The sequence below is a fragment of the Tyto alba genome, unplaced genomic scaffold (genome assembly GCF_018691265.1).
Source record: "Tyto alba isolate M040663 unplaced genomic scaffold, T.alba_DEE_v4.0 Super-Scaffold_28, whole genome shotgun sequence".
Classification (NCBI taxonomy): Eukaryota; Metazoa; Chordata; class Aves; order Strigiformes; family Tytonidae; genus Tyto; species Tyto alba.
In genome coordinates this window covers 8818820-8844251 of record NW_024881302.1, presented here as the reverse complement: position 1 = coordinate 8844251, position 25432 = coordinate 8818820, and the positions used below count along the sequence as shown (strand labels likewise).

Sequence of the window (25432 nt, the reverse complement as noted above, 5' to 3'; positions counted from 1 at the left end):
TGTGGTGTTCTCCATAAGGTTCTCTGAATCTGCTCAAACACACCTTAGGGAACACAGCCTGAAGTCATTTGGGTTCTGTAAGTTGGAAAGGGTAAATCAAGGAGGGCAAAACCAACCAGGATTTCAGACCCACTCACTATTTGTGAACTGTGCTGCTACAAGAGTGGCTGTACTGGGTCGGAGCAGTGCTCTAGCTGACTGAGCATCCTGCCTCCAACAGTGGAAAGAATGGGCTGCCCAGGGAAAAGCGGAAGAGCAGGGTTAACCTGGACTGACAGGCTCAGGGACTTCCTGAGCCAGAGGTCACACAATTTTGTTCATGGATTCTTTTCACTGTGATTGTTTAACTGCATATTGAACTCCCACAAATTTTAGCATCCCCAATGCCTGTGGCAACAATTCCACACTGTAAGTACTTAATGGGTGAAGAATTAACTCCCATTGTGTGCTTGTGCTACCTAATCTTGCATCAGAAGAAACTGTGAGCAAGCATTCCCTAATAACACTGCTTATGATTTTATTGATTTTTACTATTGTCTCTTTTCCAAGATAAAGTAGCTCAGGTGGAGTACATTCCATACCAATAGTTAAGGTCAGATGATTTGTAATGTTGGAATATAATGAAAGAAACAAAACAAAACAAGAACCAGTATCTCTCTCCATAATGCACTGGAGCAAACCATTTTTTAGATATTTTGTATAAATGCTTAAATTTATATTAGCCTAAAAAGAAAGCTAATAAAAGGAATATTAACTGAGTTTTGTTCCTACTGGTTTGTTTTGGTTTTTTTTTAGGTGGTTTGAATGAGGATGAATTAAAAGCTTTTGATAAAAACTTGATGCCATATTTCCAGCCAATAGCAATAAGATGTATACCTCCTGAAATTTTCCAGGTAAGAGCTTGATTACTGAAGAAGTTACTAAATTTCCATCTTTTTTACTCTGGTATAAATAAACTGCATTTATAGTTTGGTTTTGGGCTTCAGCAAGAATTTTTCTATGTTGTGTCAAGTGAGAGGCAGTCAAAGATCTGAAACATTAACTTTCAGCTATATCATCTATATTTTTAATGTTCATAAAATAGGCTAGACAAGCTTTATTTATTCTTCAGAATGTGTACCAAGGAAAAAGCAAAAATCTAGGGTCAGAAAGCAGGGAATGGAGTCTCTTTCTTCCAACACTGTAGTCAGATCTGGGTTTTCTTCTCTATTTATTCATGTTTGCAAGGATGCTATCATAGCTACAAATTTCTCTGCTGACTATGTAAGAGCTTTTTTATTATCCTAAAATCTGGCAACATTCTCCTGAGTTAGCTTTGAAAAACAGATTGTACAGGCAGATACAGATCAGAAAGGAATTACATCTAATTACAGCAGTTCTGACTGTGGACCAGAAATTACAACATGGATCTTAAGATCATTTCCCCAGACTTTATTTGACTTAGTGATGAGATTAATATTCTGCCTAGGCTGGTTCTCTTTCAGATGCTTATGGACAGATGAGCTAAACAGATAGTTAAGTCTGTCAGCTTCCATAAAATAGAAAAACTCTTTGAACACTAACTGTTCTGCACAGTACCACAGTTTAGATAAGCCTGAAATATCCTTAGTGAAACTATTTATTTGAAAAACAGGCAAAACTGAAGATCTATAGCACCTTGTGGAATTTCTTTCAAATAACATACATTTTTGTTAGTAAGAATAGTAATGTTACTACAAAATGTGCTCAACAAATAACAGGGCACCTTCTCATGAGTTTTCTGTATTTTAATTATTCAGAGCAGATTTTGTTTTTACACAGGTTTTGTATAACTTAATTTTACAGCTGTATACATTATTCAGATTGCAATTTATGAAAAAATACATTGTATTACGGACTTTAATTGAGTTAAGAAGAGGCTCAATTCAAAATTTCTGGATCTGTAGGCATTTCAATGAGTATACTCAGTTTAAAAGAGCACACCATTTGATAGACAATGAAAAATCAGGAAGGATTTGCTCCACTGTCTGACCTACTTGGAAGAAGAATCTAGTCTTTCTAAAGTAGAACCTGGATGCGGAATTGTTGCAGCAAAAGAGGCTTGTTGTGTAGGAGGGCTAAAATTCTTGTGACTGCAGAATGTTAACTAGAATGAAAGCAATCCAGCATGCCCAATACATGCAGGCTTTACAAACTGGTTAATTGCTATGTAATATAATTACCATAAAATTATGATTGGCATGTTTCATTTTTAAACACAAATTTTAATATGACCAAACTTGGAAGATTTTCAGTCTAAAAGAGACAATTGAATAATGAGATTAAAGCATGATTTTTTTCATCTCATTGCATTGCTGCTAACTGTAATCAAAGGTCAAACATAGGCTCAAGTGAGGTTGCTTGGGAGCAGATGTAAGAGGAAATAAATAAAAACAAAAGAGGATACACAGTATCTTTGAACAAATCAGAAAATAAATGGCTGGAAAATTAAACTCCAGCAGTATACTGAAGAAGTGTCCAGTACAGTATTGGCATAGAAACCTTCTGAAGCTGTCAGATCCCAGCAGCAAAGAGAAGGGCAGAAGACAGATGAGTGGTCAGTGAAGTAAATGAATGCAGAGGATTTTTTTTAAGCTCTGCTGAGCTTTTTTATAGCAACACAATGTTGAAGACTACTTCCCCTCACTCCAAATACAAGAGTGTGTTGACTACTGATTCCTTACCTGCCTTATAGAATTGACAACCTAAACCAATTTTTCTGGCTTTTATTCTTCCTAGGCATTGTCCCCAGAACAAATAGCAAACTTGGGCCCTGAAAATGCCGCCATGGTTACCAGATCACAGCGTGAGCATCTGAACGCATCACAGCTCCAGAGCCTTCAGCTGGCGCTGGATGGAGCCAGGACAAGCACCCCAGAGAAACAAAGCGGTGCAAGCACTACGCAGGCAGTGCAAACCCCAGCTGCAAGTGGTGAGTAGAGTCACTCCCTCCTCCTGCTTAGAAGGGAAGGGGACACACACCAGTGGGGTGTGCAGTCTTGCAGTATCCACCAGGATCAGACCTGTATTTTGAAGGTGGGTTACAGTGAATTTTATAATTAACTTTTTAACTCATGCCTTGAATCACATGCCTAACCAAGACAAACAGCAAGGATGTTGTTGGGTTTACCCACAGCAAGAGATAATGGAGGAAGACTGTTAGATGGCATTAGCAGCTATAGGCTGCTAGTAGCATTACACTGTGCTGAGTGCTAGCTTGTGTAAAATGTAGTCTGAAAGAGTAAGCTTTTCCCTCTCCTTCTTCCCATATTCTTTACATAAATTTAAGGCAGGGCTGTCCATCTATGGACCTTCAGATCACAACCTTTATCTGCAGCAGAATCTTGTTTGCAGAGCTGTAAGTAAAAGGCGGTAGCACTGAGGTGGATTAGCATCTTTATCCAGACTGTAGGACCCCTTGAATAGTTTTTCTTGCTATTCCCACCCTATTTGGAATTAAAGCCCCTTAGTACCTATGCTTCAGTGATTTAACATTTTACTTCTCCATATTGCAGCTTATACTGGGCAAGTTATGCTGATAAGTATGTTAATGGACATTTTACAATGAGTAAGAGTTTCCACATAGTCAAGTCAATGCTGAGAATTTATCCCTATCAGACAGCAAATATTGTTGCCCTCCAGTGACACCAGCAAGACATAAGCTTCTGAAGAAGAGAAGGGATGGTGAGGTGCTAAAATAGGAGTAAGGGAAACTAAATTGCTTTGATGTCCTTGCTGGAATTAGAGCAGACCTTCCCAGAAGCACCTGAGTGGTTCTGTCAGCCCGGCTCCCTTGCACATGTGATCTGTGAACTCTGTAGATATGCCAAAGGAAGGAGTTTTCTGGGTAAATATCACCTGAGTGCTTGAACTTCTCATTCATTATTCTTATCTCTAATGAGTACCACCCTTATGAAGTTCTTCTCTTTAGAGCTCTGTGTGTTAAACTGGAAGTGACCATTCTGATCAGTGTTGTCTTTTGAACAGCTGAATGTAATTAGGAATTTGCTGCACCTCTTTGGGGTGGTATAGTTAAGACTGTACTAGATCTGAACTGTATTGTGACACTAAGACACAATGCTTTCTGCTTTTCAGGTGCTCCTTGTTTGAGTGGCTTCAGCATCTGGTTATGTGCTGTGTTTACACTGCACCTGCCTTTCTGAATCCATGCTTGTTAAGCTTGAGGTGAGTTATATTTTCAACAAGAGATAGCTTTATAACAGAAACATAGTTCACCTATAACAATGAACAGCACGAGGTGAAGGACTGTAGGACCCCCTTCCTGCTTTGAATACAGAGATAACAATTTCTGAATAATTTCTCTGTATTACAAAGTTGTCTTCTTGTACCTCTGTTAGACTATCTTAGAATCTAATCAAGGGGAAAGCACTTTATCTTATCTTTACTGTAAAGCCAACCTTAACCAAAGTATATTTAAAATTCCATGTAACACCATTACTGAATTATACTTTGGAACGTATTGTTAGTATTAATCTGTATTTTGCCTGTTCCAGTCAATTGATAAGATTTTATTCCACAACCACTTTGATAATCTCCAGTTAAAAGAATGTTGCCATTAACTTTAATTGGATTTTAACATTTTGACAGGCTAAAATTTAACAAGAGCACTGGTGGGCTTAAGATATAAATTCCAAATAAGCAAACTAAATGCTTAGATATTCTACTTAGTCTTTAGGACTGCAAAACAAGATATGTCAGAAGACTTAATATTTTTCTTTGTTATTTGATTTTCAGTATCCTGGAGCTTACAAAGGAGATGCTAGAGATAAAGAGTTGCAGCTCAGCATGAATAGTAGAATCAAGAGGCTCTGAGATACCTAAGTGCAAAGTGGTTAATTTCTTATAAACAACACCTTCATCTGCCATCATGATGTGAAGTATCCCCTTTCCCTACCTTTACCATTCACAGGTAACACAGGAGCCCTCCAAATACATCAGACAAATTTCAAAACTGGAAATGACTTCTCTGTCTCATGAGAAAATCACTGAAAGATATGCTTAAATGTTAGGGAGGAGCCTGAATGACCTAGGGAACAGGTAGCAGGTGACTGTTATTTGAAGAGTGATGTATTGTACCCAGTGCTTTTTACATCGGCTAATTTGGTCACAGTATTGTATCCATCTGTTGGGTTTTCTTCTTATACTTTGAGTGTACATTCCTCTGGACAGAGGCTATCCTTCTGCATGATGTAGTAGAATCCATACGAAAAGTTACTGCTGTTGCAATAAAATAACTTCATCTCTGGGCTCCTGGTTTAAATCCTGCTCAGATAAGAAGTGATGATGTGTTCTTACAATTTAAGCACCTGTACAAAATGTAGTTCCCCATTGCTGCATGTATTCAACACAGAACCGTTGACACAGAGGACATTGGCAATACTATGAGTATTTCATGCGACAAAATGCACCATGGAAACCTGCTTATGTTCATCATGAGATAGTCCCTTCACTTCAGCCAGGGTTGAAGCGTACACCTGGGAATAGTAAGGGAAAACTGTTCAATTGGTCTACATACAGTTATTAGGACTGTCAATCCAGTACTTTCCATGGCTCTATAATAACTAATTTCTCATAATTATAAACCACAAATATTTTCATGTGTTTTATCAATTTATGGCTTACTTGTCTAATGTTTTTCATGCCACACCTCAGTATTTTAAACAATGGAAAAAACAGATATATTAAAAATCCTTTGCATGTGAACATACATTCTGATGTTGCTCAACATGATTTTATGCCAAGAATGCATAGTCCAGTTTTCCATTTTGCCATTGCAAAAGTATTTACCTTTTCTAGGCTAAAAAAGGCAATGCGTAGACTTAAAAGTTTAGCTTTCTCATTTAGGGCTGTACTTCAGTAAATGCCTTCCAAACTTTTATTTGTATTTCTTTATGGCAAAGTTACATCTAGCTTCTCAGCACTGAAAGCATAATTTAAATTTTGCTACAGATGGGGAAGCAACAGGAGTAAGGCTGAGAGGGAGAGGTGGAGGGAAGAGACTTGCTGGTTTTACTGCTGCTGGGGGAAGGGTGAATGTTAGCTGTTGCTGCTGTTGGGAGTAACAGCTCCTACCACAGTCCCATATATTCTGTAATTCCTGCAGCAGCAGGAGCCCACCTAATTCTCAGGGCTTTGTTATTGGCAAAGTAGGCAGTGAGAGCATGGTTTTTCACCCCCTCCTGTTCCCTCTCCCCCTTTAGCAGTCTGCTGCTCTGGGAACTGCCTATGCCTATAACTAACCCTGACAAATGTGACATGATGTTACAGATAATACTGCCTGCTTTACTTCTGCATTTTATGAGCAAAGAACTACTACTGCTGCAAACTGCTTTGCAACTTTTTCTCTAATACTAACAATAAGATTCCAGCTTTTCCCGCTGTTTCCTTTTTTGCATGTAAACAGTAGATTGCAACATTTATTTAAATAGAAAAAAATTGTTTTATCAATCCCAGAAAATGCACATTATAAACCAAAAAATGCTTCAATTAATCAAATACATTATAGAGATTTATCTGTTTTTTCACATTAAAAAGTTCTGCCCCATTTAGCTGTGGAAGTGCTAAAAGGTTGTTTGATTTCTAGAAATTGCCTGACTTGAATTCTGTGTGCACTTCAGTGAAGATGCAGGAGAATATTTTCATAGTCAAGAAGACATCATTTCCAGTTCAGCCATTTAAGTCAGATACGTGACTTAGCTATACCAAGTGCTTCAAAAATCTATATGAGCTGAAAATGATCTTCTGTCAATGTACCTGGGAGTGATTCCGTCTGCAATTATGTGAGTCAGAGTTTAGATTTTAATTGGAGCAGGAGTGAGCTCTTTGTTTTGTGCCATCTGTGCTGTAATTTCTTTCAAGCACAAGTGCTTTTAAATAGCTGAACTCCTTGATTATTTATTTATTTTATTAAATTAATAATTACATTAATAACTTTGACATTGCATTTACATTTGGTCAGACATACCTATTTCTTAAAAGAGTAGTGTAGAAAGGGTAACTGTGGAGCACCCACTTAATATTGTACTTATTTCATGGTGAGATTACAAATCCTGTTTGATTCATAAAATGGTGTGAGCATCTTGGATGGTGAGTATTGTAGAAAAGCAATTTTGCTTTTGTCAGTGTGCCTCTTGTAAAGGTTGCTGATGGAAAAACCCATTCTACAAAAACTGTGATTCATGAGATACCTCCCTCAAAACTTTTGAAACTGAATTTCTGTGGGAAGGGTAGACGGAAAGGAGAGAAAGAAATGGAGAGTACTAGTATGCATGGTATGTAATCCATGCATGTAATCTGCTATCCGTTCACGATCTAGCACACTTTATTGCTAAGGGGAAACTGAAGCATGTACATTTTCTTTTTCACTTCTGTGAAACAAGCCACAGAACCCCTTAATGCAGGCATCCACGCCATAAGATACTGTGAATCATACAGATCTATGCCCTGTGCAAATGTATATTATGTACAAAATGCACATGATCACTTTCAGTGGAATGCAGTCATGGGAAAAATGTCTCACAGTCCCTTTCTTCTCACACCATAAGGATTTTGGAGAATATACTACAGAGAAATGTTGTATAAAGATTTCTTTGATCCTTAAAGAAATGTTCCTTTTTGTTGTAAATGTGGGTAACGTTTAAACCAAGCTTCATTTTTCCTATATCCTTTTAGTTCTAACATTTATATTTGAGAATGAAAAAAAAATCAGATTAATGCATAAATCTGCTGTTGAATATATACCATGACAATAATTTTCTTATCTGCATATTGTGAGAATTGCAGCTCTCCTCTCCACTTGTGACTGCTCTGATGGTTGCTAGGCACTGCCGTACATAATGCAGGATATACGTCCAACTGTTGAGTCTGACATCACTCCGGTGTAGGCCTAGCTCTTCTGAGTGTTGTTAGCCATGTGACAGCCCTGTCCATCAGTCGTACAAGGAGGTATTTAATTTAATTCATTTGATTAGATGCAGAATTCTTAAGGGGTTAACAGATGGAAAGAAGTACTTTGCTGGCTTATTATTTCAGTGCCTGACATCTTTATATTCAGAATCGTGTTTAGAAAAGAGAAAGGGGCTACTAGTTCTGGATCACCAATAGGGAGAATATCCCTACCACCTGGTACTGAGAAAATGCCACATTTGTGGTGTCTTTAAATCCTTGAAGATAAGAAAACAACTACTCATCCACAGTGTCTGAAAACTGTCCCTGTTTAAGCTGGTATTATGGCTGTTGTCAGGTTTTGTACAGTACATGCAATGTTTGACTCCTAGTGATCTCAATCTGTCACATCAGAGCTAAGCAACTCCTATCAGTGTGAGGCTCTAAAAATACCACCTTAAAAAAAAAACAGCGCCTAAGAAGTCCTTAATGCCTCTGTATAATCTGCTCAAATATGTACTGCATTATGGCAGATTCAGCTTATCACTTTACTGCTGCTCCTATTTTAGGATCATCACCACCTGATTTGTTTTCCCATAATACAGACTGCAGCCCCATCATATTAGACTGGGACCTTGTTGGAGTCCCATTGCCCAAGCTGAAGCAGATGTGGACAGACCTCCCAGGTGTACCAGCCAAACGCACCCGACCTGATAGGAGAGGTCCGACTCACTGCAGTGACACTCACAAATAAGGAATCGAATAGTCGCCTGGAATGTGTCACTTGGTCATAGTGCACTTGCTGGTATTCTGGCTCTTACTGTGTTGGAGTTACTGATGCCACATGCTGCTTCCGAGTGTGCACACAGCCAATTGTGGCATATCAGTCGAGGAACACTAACTCGTTAAACTGCAGTACCTCATTCCCTTGTGATAGGCCATCTCCTCATAGAGAAGTAGAAATCCAATTTAAAATAATCTCTTCCTCTTTTTTTTTTTTTTTTCTTCTCCTTGGAAAAGGCTGATATTCTAGGCTGGTACACAAATTTAAGCAGTGTGGTCTCTTTATCTCAATGAAAATGTTTTTGGTAAGTGTCTGGGTTTGTTTTGGGTTTTTTTTGAAGCAAGATCTGTAGCTATATGGGCCTAAGGCGGGCCAAGAACCTTATTTTACTCCCTTATAGTCCTGATGAGTAAAATAGTCTCTTCTGTGTCACATGATGCGAGACAGCCTTGTGGACTGCTTACTCCCCTGCTGTTGAGGTGAGGCATCTGACTTCCTTTTCCAGAAAGGCAGGAGGGAAACAGGTCTTTGCAGAATAAACACAAACTCCTGTGTAAGTTAATTTTTTTTTATTGATACTCCAGATAATCTGAAATTGCTCCTTAGAAACAGTATTGTATGCATTGTTATACAGCACGCTTTTAAAAAGTGCAGATAAATGACAGACTTTTCAGAGAGCAAAATAAATCTGTGTACCATCCAGGTATCCAGAATGTCATATTTTAGTAGTCTGATCCACTGTCTTTCCATATCTGCCAGTCCCTAAACAGAGAAATTACTAGACTAGCTCATACACCCTACCTGACCTTGTCTGGTATCAGGACCTGTTGCAGTTTTGTACCGTAGGATATTTTTATCAAAATTCACATCTGGTTCTTTAATTGTACCCAGAAATAGATAGCCTAGAAATATATTACATTTTTTCTGCAACGAGTAGCAAGCAGCCAATGTCCATCTGTCTCTTCCTACCCCATCCTGTTCAGCATCAGTCTGCTTTCTGATCCGGATTAATGAGAGGATTTTCTTGCCGTCATGATGTGGAAACACAAGGCATGTTCAGAGTTTACAGTCCAAATAACTATACATTACAGTATTAAATGGAGGAATTGTGATTGCTGGATTTCTTGCTTTGCTTGCAACAGTGTAACTTTTATCTTCTAATGTTTTAGCTGGTATTAATTAGCCTTATAAATATTTAACAGCACCTGACTTAATATCTGCGATCTTCTTTTTGGAGGACAAGGAGAAAAGAGGAGAGGCCAGAAGTAAATTCCCAGTGGAGAAATATGAAAATAGTGGAAAATATGAATCTGTCACAAATACAGTAGGATAATAATTTCTGGTACTCCTTTCTTCAATTTTTAACTGTTGTGTAGAAAAGAAAATCAAAAAATAGCCATTTCTATGGTTAAAATCCTGTGTTGGTTTGATGCACAAGCTGAAGACGCCCTAGGTCATCTTTAACTGGATCCTGACCTGTTTCAATATTTAATCAGATGTCAGAAAACAACTTAGGTCACAAACAAGTTCTGAATATATCCTGTGTGAACTGAGAAAGGGGTTGAGAGAGAAGGGATGTCAGTGCTCTGCCTTTAATGTATCTATTAAAATAGATTCCACCTGTGCATCTGTCAGTGTTTATATTAGCGGATTCATCCTTTTAGAAGTGTTTCCATCTAACATAGTAAATGTGCATATTTCAATCAAGCCTGTGTCAAACAGCTATTCTGGCTGGTTCAGCCAGCGCTCTAAGACATAAACTGTACCTTCAGACCTTACTGCTACACTTGTATATAGCAATGGAAGTGCCACAGCATTGCAACCACAGAGGTATTACTTCAGTAGTTGCACTTTCTCCCCACTGTTGTCTATACCGCGGACCTGGGGAGTTCTGTCAAACACTGTCATCTTCAGCGCAAATTCTCCAAGTACTGGATTTGTGTTCCTGACATGTGTCCTCCAGTAGGCAACTTACTGGTAATCACAACAAATATTATTTGATGCTGAAAGTTACTTACTATCTGCTTAAAATAATTAGTCCATTCGAGTTAAAATCTATTAAACTTTTAAAATGTAACATATAACCTCAAGAGTAAAAAAGATACTAGAGAATTTGTCAATGAGTTGTATTGCTGTACTTGTAAACACAATGATTTAAGAAGACAGGCTTTGATTCCTCATCTCTGAAAATAAGTAAATTTGTTCCTGTTACACTGTGGGTACTTATTAAAAGAAAGATAAACTCAATAGGAGGTACTAATCAGTTCTGTTTTCTTTCAGAGAATATGTAAGGCCTTTAAAGATTTCAATGTTTATGCTACATTTTAAACAAAAAAATGAAAGATTGCAGTTAGGATCTTTTTAATAAATTTTCAAACAATACGTAACCTTCTGCTGTGGGAAATTTTCTGTATGTGGTTCTGTACATCGTTCTGCAACAGAAAAGTCCTTACACTATTCCCTCAAACAGGGCGTGAAACAAGGTAAACCAAGAGATTTTTAAGAAATAACTCAGCCTTTCTGAAATGCTATAAAAAAGCAAAGCACCACTGTTTAGTTGTGGACTATTTTCCACAGTAATTGGAAATCCTATTCCTGTGGGGCTATTCCTAGCTTTGTTATTGTTTTGATTGTTGGGGGTTTTTTGTTGTTGTTTGTTTGTTTTTTTTACAGAGAATATTGGAGAGGTATTCGACCTCTTTGAACTGCACACTGCACAACTATGATGGCGATGCCCTTCAGGTTTAGGGATTCAGGACTGCAAAGAGGGAGCATGGTAACTCCCAAGAATTACTGTTTCAAGGAGTGTTGTTTTTTTTTTTTTCCATTGGGAATTTGCACACACTCTTGCGTGCAAATTCACTAAATGTGAATCAAGCTCGTTTTCACAAAACATGACAATAGCAATTAAGTATCAACCGCTCCAGCAGCCAACAGCCCGATGCGGCATCACACCGCCCTCCTCTCCCCCGTTCAGCCCGGGCGCTCGGTTCCCCGCCGGGAGGTGCTGCTGGAGCCGCTCCCGGCTCGCAGCTCTGCTCTCTTACAGCCAGTTAACAAAAATATCGAATTTATTCATCTAAAAGGGCTTATGAAGAGTTTAAGGAAAAAAAAAAAAAAAAAAAAAAAAAAAAAAAGAGACCGTGGCCTACTCCGCCCTGTGTGCCGGACACCCTGCGCGGGACCCGGAGCTTGACTCCTTAGGGCCCGGCGGGAGCCAGGCCGCGGCCCGGGCGGCGCGGCCCTCAGCGCCGGGGTTGGGAAGGTGAGGGGGTCGGGCGGGTGGGTGTGGGGGTGTGTGTGCCCGCCCCAGGGCGCCGGGCCGGGCCGCCGCCCGCCCGACGGGTAACGGCTCCGCCGCCCCCGCCGGGAGGCGGTGCGGAGGGGCGGGGCCGCTCCCTCCCGCTTCCCAGGGTGCACCGGGCGCGGTGGCTGTCTGGCCACGTCCCCGGGCCACGTCGCTCGGTGCCCGCTGAGCTTACGCCATCTTCGCTCCCCGGCTCCGGGCTGCGCTGCCGCCTCCGCCGCCATGAATATCTTCCGCCTCACCGGGGACTTGTCCCACCTGGCGGCCATCATCATCCTGCTGCTCAAGATCTGGAAGAGCCGCTCCTGCGCGGGTGTGTGCGGAAGGAAAGGCCGCTGGGCGGGCGAAGGGAGGGGAGGGCGGCGGGACTGGCTAGGCAGCTCTGGGCCGAGGTGCCTGAGGGGAGCCTCGCTGGGGGCTGGGCGCGATCGCCGCCTTTTCGCTGCGGCGGGGGGCGGTGCTGCGATCGCCTCTGCCGCCGTTCAGGGACCGCTTCTTGAAGGGAGCTCAGCTGTGCCGGGAGGGGGAGGGTGGGGGGTGGGTGTTGGGTAAAGCGGGGCGGCTGTGGTAAAGCGGAGAGAGGCGAGGAGGGAGGGATTGTCTTCCCTGAGGGCCCCCAGGGCGGGAGTGCAGAAATCGCCCCGGGCAGGTGAAGAGAGACGATCCGGCCCTCAGCGCCGGCCAGAGGGGGCTCGGCCCTCCTGACCGACCTCTTTCCTAACTCAGTCCCCTCCAAAACCGGGGTGTGGGGAAGCGGGTGGGCAGCCGGGAGAAAGGGGCAACGGCATCCCCCCATCCGGGGTGGGGGCACACTTGGGGGAGCTGCGATTCCGTTAGAGGTTTAGAGCTTGCCATTATCTGTACTTTAATTCCTAGTACCACCACCTCAGCTGTCCCCGGGAGGGTCGCTCCTTCCTTATGTAACTGCCCAGCAGCGAGCGAATGAATGGGGAGGCAGGTTGGGAGGAGGGGAGGAATGCGTCCCCCGCGGGGCGGGCAGCCTCCCTCCCCTCTCCGCGCCCCGCCACTATCGAGAAAGAGAAGATGGAGCTTTTTTTCTCGCCTTTCCTGACAGTGCACACAGCCTTCCGTCTGCGTGTTTGCTTGGCAGCTTTAAGTGGTGCGCGAAGGCTGATTTTGGTGCAGTGTTAGGAGTAACTGACTTGCAGTTTGCAGATGCTGAAGTTTCCTTTGCTCTTTCCCTCCGCGCACTGGTTTGCATTCGCGGCTGACTGCCGCGCCCTCTTCTTCCCTTTTGTTTTCCGCCCTCGATGCGGTAAGAATTAAACGGCGATTCGTGCCGTTCAGAAGGCTTTTGGGGTGTTTTCTTGTTTGCCTGCCCAGCTGCAGTGGGAAGCTGTGGGAGAGAGCGAACAGGCTTCGGTCGAGATCCCGGCCTGGTCTGACGTGGCAGCGGGAGAGGTGTGGCGAGGAGGGAGCTGGGTCCCGGCCGCCCTGCGGGCTGGGCGCCGGGGCAGAGCCCCGCTCCCGCCGCTCCTCCGCCAGCCCGGGGAAGAAGCGCTGGTGCTTCCTCCTGTGTTTTGTACGTGCTTGCTCGAATTCCGTGTGACGTGCTTTGCTTTTTCGCTTCGAGTGTACGGTGTGGTGGTTGGAGGGAATTGCAAGCAGTTCTTAAAACTGCAGCATAGCTGATTCCTTTCAGAAAACTAGGAGTTGTTGTAATTCAAAGTGGGCATTTCAGTGCTGTTACATGGATCACACTGCTGACCCTGGAAATACCGTTTTTGCTGTGGACACTGGGTTTTGACTGTGAGCTTGAGTTTGCCTTCTCTCCAGTGAGCTTCCCCTTTGTTAGTAAGAGTGATTATTCTTGAAATTGGTTTGACATGTGTTGATGTGAAATATCGTTCAAATACCGAGTTAATACTGTTGAACAGATGGATCTGTAAAGTCTTCAGTTAAGAGCGTGAAGAATTAGTTTAAGCTGCAACCTGAAAGAATTGAGGATGGGGAAATGAGATTTGTGCTACAGGTAAGAGGAAGTACAGCTTCTGTATATTTTCATGTCAAGTCACTTCTTGCTAATCACTTGATTGTGCAAAATGAAAAAAAAAAAAGTGAATTATTAACTTCAGTTTTAAACACACGTAAAATGAAAACTGCTTTTAATGTTACAAAAGAGCTCAAGCAAATGTCTCTGTGGTCTAAACGCACTGGTAGCACAGAACTATTGTCTCTGAGGTCATGGAGTGCAGGAGCTCCTTCCTAATGAACTTTCTTGGCTCAAGCTCTAGTGGATCAGAAATTCTGTCTTGATCTGGCAGGAGGGGGCCTGGCCTTCTCCAGCTCTTTAGAGTTCTGTCCTCTGCCTTACTGGAGAAATGCAGTCGAGACAACAAACAGCAATAGAGTTAATGATCTAAAAACTAAACATGTCTTGCTGTCTAAAGAAGGAAGATGAGAAATTCTAGTGCAGGGCTAAAATTCAAATAGGGTTTTAGCCAAGAGATTCTTAAGTGAACTTTAGACATGAGGTTATTTAAACAATATAGTACAATGTAACCTAGTCCCATCTTTTTGATCTGATGTTGTTTTCCTTAAGTCAGTTGTGATTGAGGATCTGTTATTAGGGAATTATTCATAATAAAGTAGACTCATACCAATCATTATCTTTGGTACTGCTTTTGCTGACACAGAAAAGTAATTTGGCCTATATTACATTGGTCACTCAACTCTACCCTTTACTATTTTAGCCAGTGCCCCTGAACACAGGCAAACGTGCATGGACTCTTTCAGTAGGAAACGTCTGCTTCATTCTTCTTCCTGAGCAAAAAAAAAAAAAAGAAACAGGGATGTGTTTGTCTGGGATTGTTTTTTTGTTGTCTTCCAGTTCTGCCTGAGTAAATCCAGGTCTGTGTTATTTCTGTGACCTTAGTGTCTGAGGCCTAACAAGTTTGTCTAGCATGAGAAGAGCATCTCAGAGAAGCATGGGATTTTATTTTGGGGGCTTCATCCTGTTTCTTGTAGTGGTTTGTTGTTGTCAGTTGTGGTTTCTAGTAATAAAAACTTTGTAAATATATATTCACATAAAATACATTTCTAAAGTCATACACAACAATAAGCCCTAAATAGTTACCTGTTAATGTTGAGCAGCTGCTAAATGCCTCTTGTTAGTGGGCTTTCTGCGATTCCTTTACATTGCATATTAGAGCAGTTTATAAATTAAATAAACTTACGCCTCATGGTCATGGTTGACTAGGGAAATGCAGGCAGACCAGCTGCTGCTTTAACTGTGCACTTTTGAAGCAGTAGAAAATTAGAAAATAAAGGCTTCTAACTGGTTGCTAAACTGTAGGCTGTGATCCATGAAGAGCTGGCAAACCACATGGTGCCGACTCCTCTCTTCTGGTTGCATCTGTGTGTGTCTGAGGCCTTTGTTCCAAGAGAAGCTCAGAGGCCTGTAAAAGCAGCTGGAAACAAGAGGGAGACAGCCTGTGTACCTCTGACGCAACCTACTGTTTTCTGAAGACACATCAGTCCCTGTTTTCTTTCTTAAGAAGTGACTCCTCTAATTGAAGAAAATAGGTGAGGCTAGGATAATCTGCATTATGAAGCAGTCTGTGTTTTCAGTGTTTGACAAACTTTTTTTTTTTTTTCTTTCCTAATTTAGTCAATATGTTAAAGAGAACAAGAGAAAAGCAAATCAAGTCACGATTTCAGAGCTGGCAGAGAAGCAATTTTTTGCATGACTAGTTACTTGAGTTTCCAAATGTAGAATTTGGAAAAATGTTTGCCACTCCAAATAACAGCTCAAAAATAATTACTAGGAGCTGTGGAGAAGGTAGCATGTAACCCATTATTGATTTCCTGTCATAATTAGGAAATTCATGAAACTTGAAGAATCCTCTGTTTTCAAACATTGTCATGTTCAGACTGTATTTTCTAATCCGTTCCAAGTCAAAGTAGATTCTTTGCACTGTGAATTACTGCTTGAAAATTTACTTGCTTTTCTTGGTGTCATTTGTCAAGTGTTAAAGGTGACCTGCAGTTGCAAGGCTGTCAAATTACATGCGGAGTACTCTAAAAAAGTTGTGTAGATAGAAGTATTACACATTTACTACATAGTGTAGCTGTCTCTCATGTTTTTGTTTATGTGTCTACTATGGACCAGATCATAGGTTATGTTGAAGACTGTAGACAGTACTTTGCCATAGGCTGCTGCCGATTTGTGTGTATTTTCTCAAAAAATGCTGCTTTAGGTAAGCTTGGCATTTATTCTGTCTCTTTGAAGGACAATTTTGCCTTTCTTAATTGACAAATTTGTGGTTAGAGTTAGGTTGTTTGTTTTTTTTTTTGTGAGAAAGAACTACAATTTCAGCTCTGCTGTCTTCCCTGGCTGTGAAAATCAGCTGAGCTTTTGAAATAAAATTTCATTCTATCACTTCTAGCCAAGCTAGAGTGTAGAAGTTGAAGTTTTTCCATGTGTGAGGATGAAACAAAAATGAGAGGTTTGACTTTTCAAAATTTGAGCCCAGAGCTTGGGAAGAAGAATTAAAAATGTGTTTATTTAGCACAAGAACTAAGTAGTGTTTGTGGGAGTAAACGGAAAGGGAGAAGGATGAGAATAACAGCAGTGTAGTCCCAGTGTATTGCAGTTGCCAACCATGAGCCAAGGTCAGTGCTGTGGCAGGTACGCTGTTATATTTCCTAAAGGTTTGAAATGCATCGAATTCATATGGCAGAGTGTTTACCTGTTTCCTCCCTTCATTTTTGCTAGTGCTGTCGATCTTACTTTCTCCCAGTTTGCCTGTCTCTCCGTAGGTCTGGTTTAAACTTTGAACCTTGCTCGGTCTAGCCTACTTAACTTGAAAATTGGTTTTGGCTTTAGAATGTGTTTCAGGAAAATTAGACTATTCTAAAGATTCAGAAATCAGTGAAAATATGGAAAGACTTATGAAAATTACAACTTTGGGGGGGTGGTGAGTCTGGCAATGCCTTGGAGGAATTTGTCAAGTATATTATGTGTATTTATGTGACAATACCTCCAGATCCAAATTAATAGCCATTATCAATAATTAATGTATCTTATATGCCTTTTTGTGTGTGTGTTTTTGCTGTTTGCTGTTTCTTAAAAGAAAACAGCATGCTAAATAATTTAACATAACTATATGCTGTAGCGTGATGCTGTACTGTAATCTATCCAGGTGGATTTCTTTGTCCTGCAGGTTTTGACCTTAAGACAGTGTTCCTTGCTGAGAGGTTTTATTGCCATGAGAGCAGGGCTCTGTCAGGAATTGTAATGTCAGCAAGCACACCTGGAATGCAACTGAGAGTGCTGCTTCGGCTGTCTTTGCAACGTAGTTCTAGTTCAAGAAATGTCGAATTTATTTTTTTTCTAAACTTTACAAAGTTGTTTGTTTGTGGTTTTTGTTTTGTTGTTTGGGTTTTTGAAATACAGCTTTTGTTTTATAGTTTTACAGCCATCATAACTGTAGGTTTTGAGTCCTTTGCTGTTTCCTGTACTAGAGTTGCTTATGGGCAATTGGGTTATTCTGCAGGTAGTACATTATGCTCACCTCACAGACATTCCACATTCAGAAGTTGCAACAAAACCCCTTTTTAATTGTTACTGTTTCAGCCATTACTGTACTTTATGTATAAACATAAACTCCCTTCATCTGGGGCAGTTTATTCAGTGTTTCTTAGGCCAGTGTGAAAAAGGAATTCAGTAACCATAGAAGATAGCCTTTCTTCTAATTGCTTTATGGCACTGTTAATAAAAACCCTTCTCAGAAATATTGCTGTGTAAAGGGACAGGGATTTTCAGCCTTGCATCATAACCTTCTCCTAAAGAATATTTTTCCCTCTTGTTTTTTGAACAATATTTGCATGCTTAACTGAACAGATTCGAGTATTTTCACCCTGGATGAGTGAAAACAAGAATAATTGCAATAACAAGATAGAGGCACAGGCTAAGTTGTTTTGTCCCCCCTGCTGTGACACACTACCACATCAGTATTATGGAGTGATGCTTCACCTCAGTTGTTAAAAGCTTTTAGTGACTGCAAAGATTTTATGCTTCTAACTCTGCTGTAGTGGCTGAAGTTAAGTATAAACAAATGTTTGGATTTTGGGGCTTTGGCCCAAAATCAAAAGTTACTTTGAAGATGCAATGTAGATGTCTGTCATTTTAGCTCACTTCTCTCTTCTTTTTATTTTGTTATAGTACATAGTAACATCTGATTTTGACTGATTGATAATATTTTTTTCCCCCACTGTGTGGTCAGTTAAGTTTCTGAATTTAATTGCCTTATGTTTTAAAAGCGATTTATTCCTTTAAAGTCACGTTGTTGGTGCTAGCATACTTCCTGATTATCACTGGATCTGTAGTATCTATTGCCCTTGTACCTTTCCAGCTATTCAGCATCTAAAGAATGGACTGAGGCATGTGACAGCACTCTGAGAACTGAAAGCTAAGGCAGCCTTGCTGTATAATGCCCAGTGCTAATGCAGAACAGATAGTGTAATCTCCAAATATATCACCTGCCAGCTATCTGCTGTGAGTAGCTTCTAAATCTGGTGTAGTGCTAGCACCTCTTCCAGTACAAGGTAACTTACATTGATACTACTGAGATATATGAATTTATAGTTCTGTTTGTACAGCTTGGAAGCCTGGATTTTGTCCTAATTTTGTAATCAACTTGCTTAGAAATAAATAATATATATTTTCTCATCCTTAGCATCAAGTATTTTAAAGCACATCATCACTTTTTGAATAATTAATTATTTCCTTTATCACTTTAGGTATTTCTGGGAAAAGCCAGCTTCTGTTTGCACTGGTCTTCACTACCCGTTATCTGGACCTCTTCACTTCATTCATTTCATTGTATAACACATCTATGAAGGTAGAGTATACTGGAGAGTTAGACAAGCTAGTAATGTTGCATGCAGAGTGCATAATTTCATTAATAAAAGCCTCTTTAAATGGCCCACTGCTAAGTTCTAGGCCACTTTTGGATAAAGAATGTGGGAAATGGACTCAAACCCCTACTTTTTCCTACACTCTACAAGCAATTTTTAAAAACTGTATGGGAACTGTGACATTTGGAACAAATGCCATTTTGGTTATTGAAAATAAAAGCTTTTGGAAAAATGGTTCAAATGAGTTGTATTTCTTAACTGAGACACTAGAGCTTAAGTAAATCTCTTTTTATCCAGACCAAGGTAGATTGGTATTCAAAATGCATTGCCAGAATTGCAGCTAGTGTCTGATCAGAGGCTGGTCAAAAGTTGACAGTTGCTTTGAGGAATGTAGCTTCCATGAGATTATACCCCGTTCACTTGTCCACTGAATGTTAGTGAGTCTGAATTTGTTTTTGTTATTTCTTACTTACTTCTGCAATTTCTGGTGCTGAATACAAGAAAATAAAGCAGCAGACTGGGAGAGTGCAGCATGTTTGTGGCACCAGAGCAGACACCTTTTTAATCCAGTTTCTTTATTCACGGATTTTCTTGATGCTCTTCAACTTTAGATCAGAGGATAGTATAACTGCAAAGAGGAAAGACTAGATAGTCGATAACGCAAAAGGTACTGAAGAATTAGGAGAATACTGTAAAATAAAATTTTAGATCTTAAACTCGCTCATACTGCTGTCTTCTAACAAGTCAAATGTGTATGCTTAAGCATACTAGCAGTCTAGATGCAGAACTGTGGATTAAGTAAAATATTATTGGAACACAAGCTTTTTTCCTTACGTAATTTCTGAGAGTACTGAAAACTGCTGTTGTGTGCACTAAAGGAGCACCTAGATTTATTTGCATTTTGTTTATTGGTTGTGATTCGGGGGTCATGACCATGTCTTCGTTCTGCAGCCCTTGAGCCCAGAAAAGGAATGAATATGGAAATGACACTTGTGATACTCAACTTCATACTGAACTGAGTCTTTCCAGTAATGAAAGAGTGATCGTCTGTTCAAATCCAATATTAACTTGCAAAATGGAAGCCTCTATTACAGTTTCAAAGGTTACTGCTTAGAGAGACAGTTAGATGTAATTGGCTTTGAGCCCACTATTGTAGTGCCAAGACAAAGCTGCTTGGTTGTCCAAACACAGACTCTGGTTCTATCTACATATATATTGGAGTATATAAATTACACAGTTCTGGAGAACAGGAACCACTATACAAATAAGCTTACCCAGAGCATAACTAGATGAACTTTCTAATTTGAGGAAAATGCTGTAATTCGCAGCAAAAAAAAAAGTTACTTATTTCTGTAGAGTTAGGACTTTCTTCAGTATTTTTAGAGAAATGTTAATTAAACTACAGGTACCAACTTGCTGTATTTGTCTGGCAGTGATCATCAGATATCTGGAAAAATTATCTTATGTGTTCCAGGAATATATACAGAAATAAACAAATTGGCACTATCTGCCTTTCTTATCGACCTGCAAACCAATTTTTGTGATTTGTAGCATTCTGTATCTAACAGTTTCTTTTTCATGGTACCTGTATCTGAGTATTGGATGCATTTCTGCTGGTGTACTCTGCAGTCATTTCTCTACCATTGTTTTATTTTGTTATCTGTAGAAAATGAAAACTTTTTGGGTGCCCCAAAACACACTATCATTCTCACAAATAAATCTTAAATAAGGAGTGGGGTTCATTCACATTTTCTTAGTGCCTTCTATGATGATGCCAATTACAGTTAGTTTATACCTGTAGTAGGGGTTCCCTGTATCTGATATCCCATCCTGTGGTCCTTTATCTCCAGTTAGCCAGGGTGCTAGTGTAGCAAAGAATCTTTAGATTCTGAGCTCCTTGATACAGTATTTGTGGCATTTTGTATCTGGGCAGCACTTTTAGTGATTAATAGCGTCTGTGAACAGTGGGTTTTTTAATCAGTTGCTTTTCAGTTGTAAAGAACCTATATGTAATGTGATAAATGGCTTGGAATATTTAATCTTTGTGATGAAACTAAGGCAGAGGCTAAACTGTTTGTCTGGTCTACTGTCTTATGGTGTCTCCAGGACAATGTGAGCTCTGTCCTGATGATGTCAGATTGACCTTCAGGAGGTCATGTATTCTCTCTGATTCTGTTTTCTCATCTGTAAAATAAGGCTATTTGCCTATTCCGTGGGGAATATCTATAAAGTCTACTGTTCCATAATAATTAAACTGTAACATTAGATATCAACTGAAACTGAATTCTGGTTCGGTGCTTCTAGCAGTCTGTCTGTTTTGCAGGTTTTATGGCCTGTTGGTTGGTGGAGAACAGTTTACTTGCTACTGTTCAGATTTTAGAGATGTTTAAAGGTCTAAATGAAGTCAGCTAATTTGTGATAGGTTAAATGGCTGAGTCCGAGTGGGGCTTATTGAATAGATTTTTAATTGCCACATGAGCCACACCACTCCCAGACTTTTTGAATGTAAAAAGACCCCTTCCATCATTCTTGCATGTATACACATGCACATTTTTAATGTAAATGTTTTGGGCCAGCGCTTACACTGCAGTAGCAGAAGGGATATTCCTTCTCCAGTCAGTTCCTTAGTTCTGTCTACTCAGGAAAGGGTCTTTAAAAAAACTGTGGACAGTCACTTCAACCAGATGCAAGGTGATGCTTGTAAAGCAACAAAACCAGCAGAGCCCAGAGTCATTGGATTTGAATTACTGCTCTGCTGTGAAAAGATAATTACCACCACATAGCCTGGAACTGCAAAAGTATGCAAAAAAAAAAAAAAAAAAAGACACAAAAAAACCCCAAAACAAAAAAAAAAAAACCCTAGCGTTTATTCCTTTTAGTGCCTGGGAATGTCTTTGTTCAGTGAGTTTGATCTAATCCTGCAACCTCTGTGGGTTTTGTTTTTTTCTTTCCTTTCTCTTTAGCTTATCTACATTGCTTGCTCGTATGCCACTGTGTATCTGATCTACATGAAATTTAAGGCCACCTATGATGGAAATCATGATACATTCAGGGTGGAGTTCCTGATAGTTCCTGTTGGTGGACTCTCATTTCTTGTCAATCATGACTTCTCTCCTCTGGAGGTGAGTTGATTGTGGGCAGGAAGTTATACTTTTTTTCTCCAAAATATGAAGATGAGCATTTTTAGGCTGATTGAGGAATGCTTGAAAGATGCCTGTGTTTAGTAGGTTCAGGCTAATCCTGCTTCCTTAATACATCTTTTTACATTGTAGATTTCTGTAAAAATTCAGGGTGCTTCATGAGACTAGCACTGTTAACAACACTGATTATTTTATTAAGCAGGAGACAGGACACTCTGGTTACATTAATTCAAAAGTATCCTTCCTTTTGTTATGTTTGTTAAAGAAATGCCCCAGAATGCAGTTTGTGAATAGTTGGTGCCACCTGGTGAAAACAAAAGGAATTCTAATACTACTTAAAGTTTGTAGAATTGGAAATGGTCTAGAGTATTAGAAATAATTGCATTGTATTTGAAATGCAGCTATCTGTTTTCCTATCAGAAGAATTATATTGAAAATGTAATTGTAGAGTTCAAACAGGTAATTCCACAAGATAGATAATAACTTTAGATGCTTATTTTAAGTGAGTTAAGCTGCATTTTTATATTTACAAGAGTTAAATGATTTTATTAGAGTAAAGGAATTTGAATTCAAACACTTTGAGACGTTATTTTAAATTTTGCTCTGTATTAACTCATTCTTTAAACCAGTAGCTTAAAAAAGTTGGAAGAACATGGGGAAAAAAGGACTTTATCTTCCCTGCAGCTTTTCACAGCGTCAACTCTGTAAGCTGTATTTCATGGTACTGTGAATCCAGAATTGATGGATGCACATAAGCTCCCTCACGGATAAACCTGTGCCTGCTAGCTCACCAGACAGCTGGTTTGGAGAGTCTGTTTTCTGCCAAGAGAGTTGTTCCCTCATACCATCCCATGGTTGACTATGAAGCTTTCATTTAATTTCTCCTGTACCAAGCATAGTTGGTCAAAATATTCATAACCTATTCATAACATTGTTAGAGAGTGAAAAGTCAGGCCAAGTCAAATATTTTCTGTGCTTCTGTTATTGATAAGACAGTTGAATATACCTGTGTTTTGGTTTGTTTGTTTGTTTGGTTGTTTTTTTTCTTTCAGATACTGTGGACCTTCTCTATCTATCTTGAATCGGTTGCTATTCTCCCTCAACTTTTTATGATCAGCAAAACTGGGGAAGCAGAGACCATCACTACTCACTACCTTTTCTTCTTGGGTCTGTACCGTGCCTTGTACTTAGTCAACTGGATTTGGCGCTACTATTTTGAGGGATTTTTTGACCTCATAGCTGTTGTTGCTGGTGTGGTCCAGACCGTTCTTTACTGTGACTTCTTCTATTTGTATGTTACAAAAGGTAAGTAGTACAATAACTTCTAGCTTCAGGTTGTGGAATGTAGCAATTAATATGTTACTAGGGATCTGCTATATTGACATTACTAGGTTGTTAATTCTGTGTGCAAGTTATCACTGGAACTTCCTTGATAGCTTTGTCAAGTATGCTTTCTGCTAGTCTGGGGCATTTCTGAGGATTGGTTTTGAGTATAGATAGAATATAAATGTATAAATGGTCTGATGAACCTAATTGACAACTTTAAAATACGTACGGCTAAATACATGTTGCTGTTGTCTTCCATCAAGGAGCATGATCCTCATGCTTCTCCTGACAAAGTATACTGTTTTGTGCAGACTCCATGCTTACAGACACTTTTCTCAGTGTTTTAAATACCCAGAGTCCAAAGGATTTTGGATTTTTCTGTTTATGCTAAGTGCAGAAGCAGCTATTTCTGCTGAGTGCATTAGTAATTCTGTCCTTACGTTCCAGCTTTCATCATATAACTACAAAGCTACATGGGTGCTGTGTCACTTTGGTCCTAACTCCTAAGAAACCATGGTCATAGGCTAGTATGTCCTATGAGGATAAAAAGTGAGAATTCCAGGGTGCCACAAGAGGGCAGGATTGGCATAGTAGTTAATATGTCACAGTTTTACCACTATGCACATATTAAAGAGGCAAGCTTGGGAGGACTGTCTGCAGTTCACCATTTTGTAACAGAGTGAATCTGTGTGATAATTTTTGGTCCCTCTAAAGTTTTAACAGTGTGTGCTTCTCCTAGATCACATCTTTGTTTTGCTAACTCTTTTCTTTCCTACTTTTCCTTACAGTACTCAAGGGAAAGAAGCTCAGTTTGCCAGCGTAAGTGCCAAAAAAACCATCACCAGCATCTGTCCTTTTGGATGCTTGGACAGAACAATCCTTATCACAAGCAAAGGCGAAGATGCTTGAGACAGAAAGTCAGAAACACAGCTCTTTATAGTGCAGGTAGTCATCAGCGGCTCTGTAAGAACGGAGGAAAAACAACCAGCAGATTTCTGTTTGATGCATCTTGCCTTTATCTTTTTTATTACTATGTATAAAGATTTTTTACATAAAGAAACTTATACTGTATTAATAAATTCAGTGTATGGTTTCAATTGGAATAGTTCCAAAAGTGAGATTTTTGTGAGATTGTTTATGACCAGGAACAAGTGCAAACTTTTTTTTAATTTTCAAGAATTTCTTTGAAATTACTGATTTTTTCTTTTTTTTTTTTTTTTTTTTTTTTTTTTCAGTGCACAAGTATGTGCATCCTTGATGGATGGTAGTCATCTGTTCTTTCCCTTTGATTCAATTTTCATTCCACTATATTTATTTTTTTCCAAAAGGTGAATATATGTCAACTCTAAATCTGAAACCACCAATGTTTGATGTGATGTGCTGGTGCCCAGTCTTTGTGCCATCTGCTGACATGGAGTTCCTTGTTTAAAATATATGTTGGTGCTAGAAGGGGAACAGTCGCATTCTGTAGTTCCCCTTCTAAAACAGGCTGATGGCAAGAGGACAGTAAGAATATCTCTTGAGGCCACAAGGATGGGCCCTTTCCTGTTTTGCCATGATGTTTGGGAAGGTAATCCCAGTAACAAAAAAGCACGTGGCAGCTCAGGTGTGAAGGGTGAGAAACGGTTGTGTTGCTTAGAGGCAAATGCTTGTGACTGTGTTCTTTGTTCAGGAAAAGGAGGTTAAATGTAATGGGAGACTTGTAAGTTGTTGATTACAGTAATCTGTAGGTGATCATTTTAAACTATCTACATTTTCTTTTCAATGAATGCTTTATAAGCAACTTCCATGTTCAGCTTCAAGTGGTTTTTGATGTCACTTTTGGACAATTAGTATTTTTTTTATAAACTTTTCAAAATCAGCAGCACCAGTTACCATTCTTTATCCTTTAAATGATTCCCTTTTTTTACTGAGCTGTTGCATGATTTATCCTGTGTTACCATCCTCAATAAACACTTTATGAAATGGTGAAAATGTTTTTTTTTTTTTTTATTATTCCTGAATTAGTTTTCTGTTAATCTGAGACCAGATGAAAAGTTATAGTGAGGACAAGCTGCTTAATGTCAGTGT

The 25432-nt window shown here is 39.7% G+C and overlaps 2 protein-coding genes across 2 annotated transcripts in view; both read left to right on the top strand.

The window, feature by feature from the left end:
* Positions 1–5285, top strand: part of OTOA (otoancorin) — a 42945-nt gene extending 37660 nt beyond the window's left edge. The window contains exons 28-31 of the mRNA XM_009972112.3: positions 796–893; positions 2758–2950; positions 4114–4203; positions 4774–5285. Of these exons, the coding sequence (XP_009970414.2) occupies positions 796–893; positions 2758–2950; positions 4114–4181 (359 nt within the window). The 3' untranslated portion in view covers positions 4182–4203; positions 4774–5285. The remainder of the gene's footprint in view (positions 1–795; positions 894–2757; positions 2951–4113; positions 4204–4773) is intronic.
* Positions 5286–12105: 6820 nt separating this feature from the next.
* Positions 12106–25336, top strand: KDELR2 (KDEL endoplasmic reticulum protein retention receptor 2). Its single transcript, XM_032983687.2, has 5 exons — positions 12106–12327; positions 18780–18880; positions 21860–22018; positions 23089–23341; positions 24151–25336. The coding sequence occupies exons 1-5, from the start codon at positions 12237–12239 to the stop codon at positions 24183–24185; spliced, it is 639 nt and encodes a 212-aa protein (XP_032839578.1). The 5' UTR covers positions 12106–12236; the 3' UTR covers positions 24186–25336.
* Positions 25337–25432: the final 96 nt, after the last annotated feature.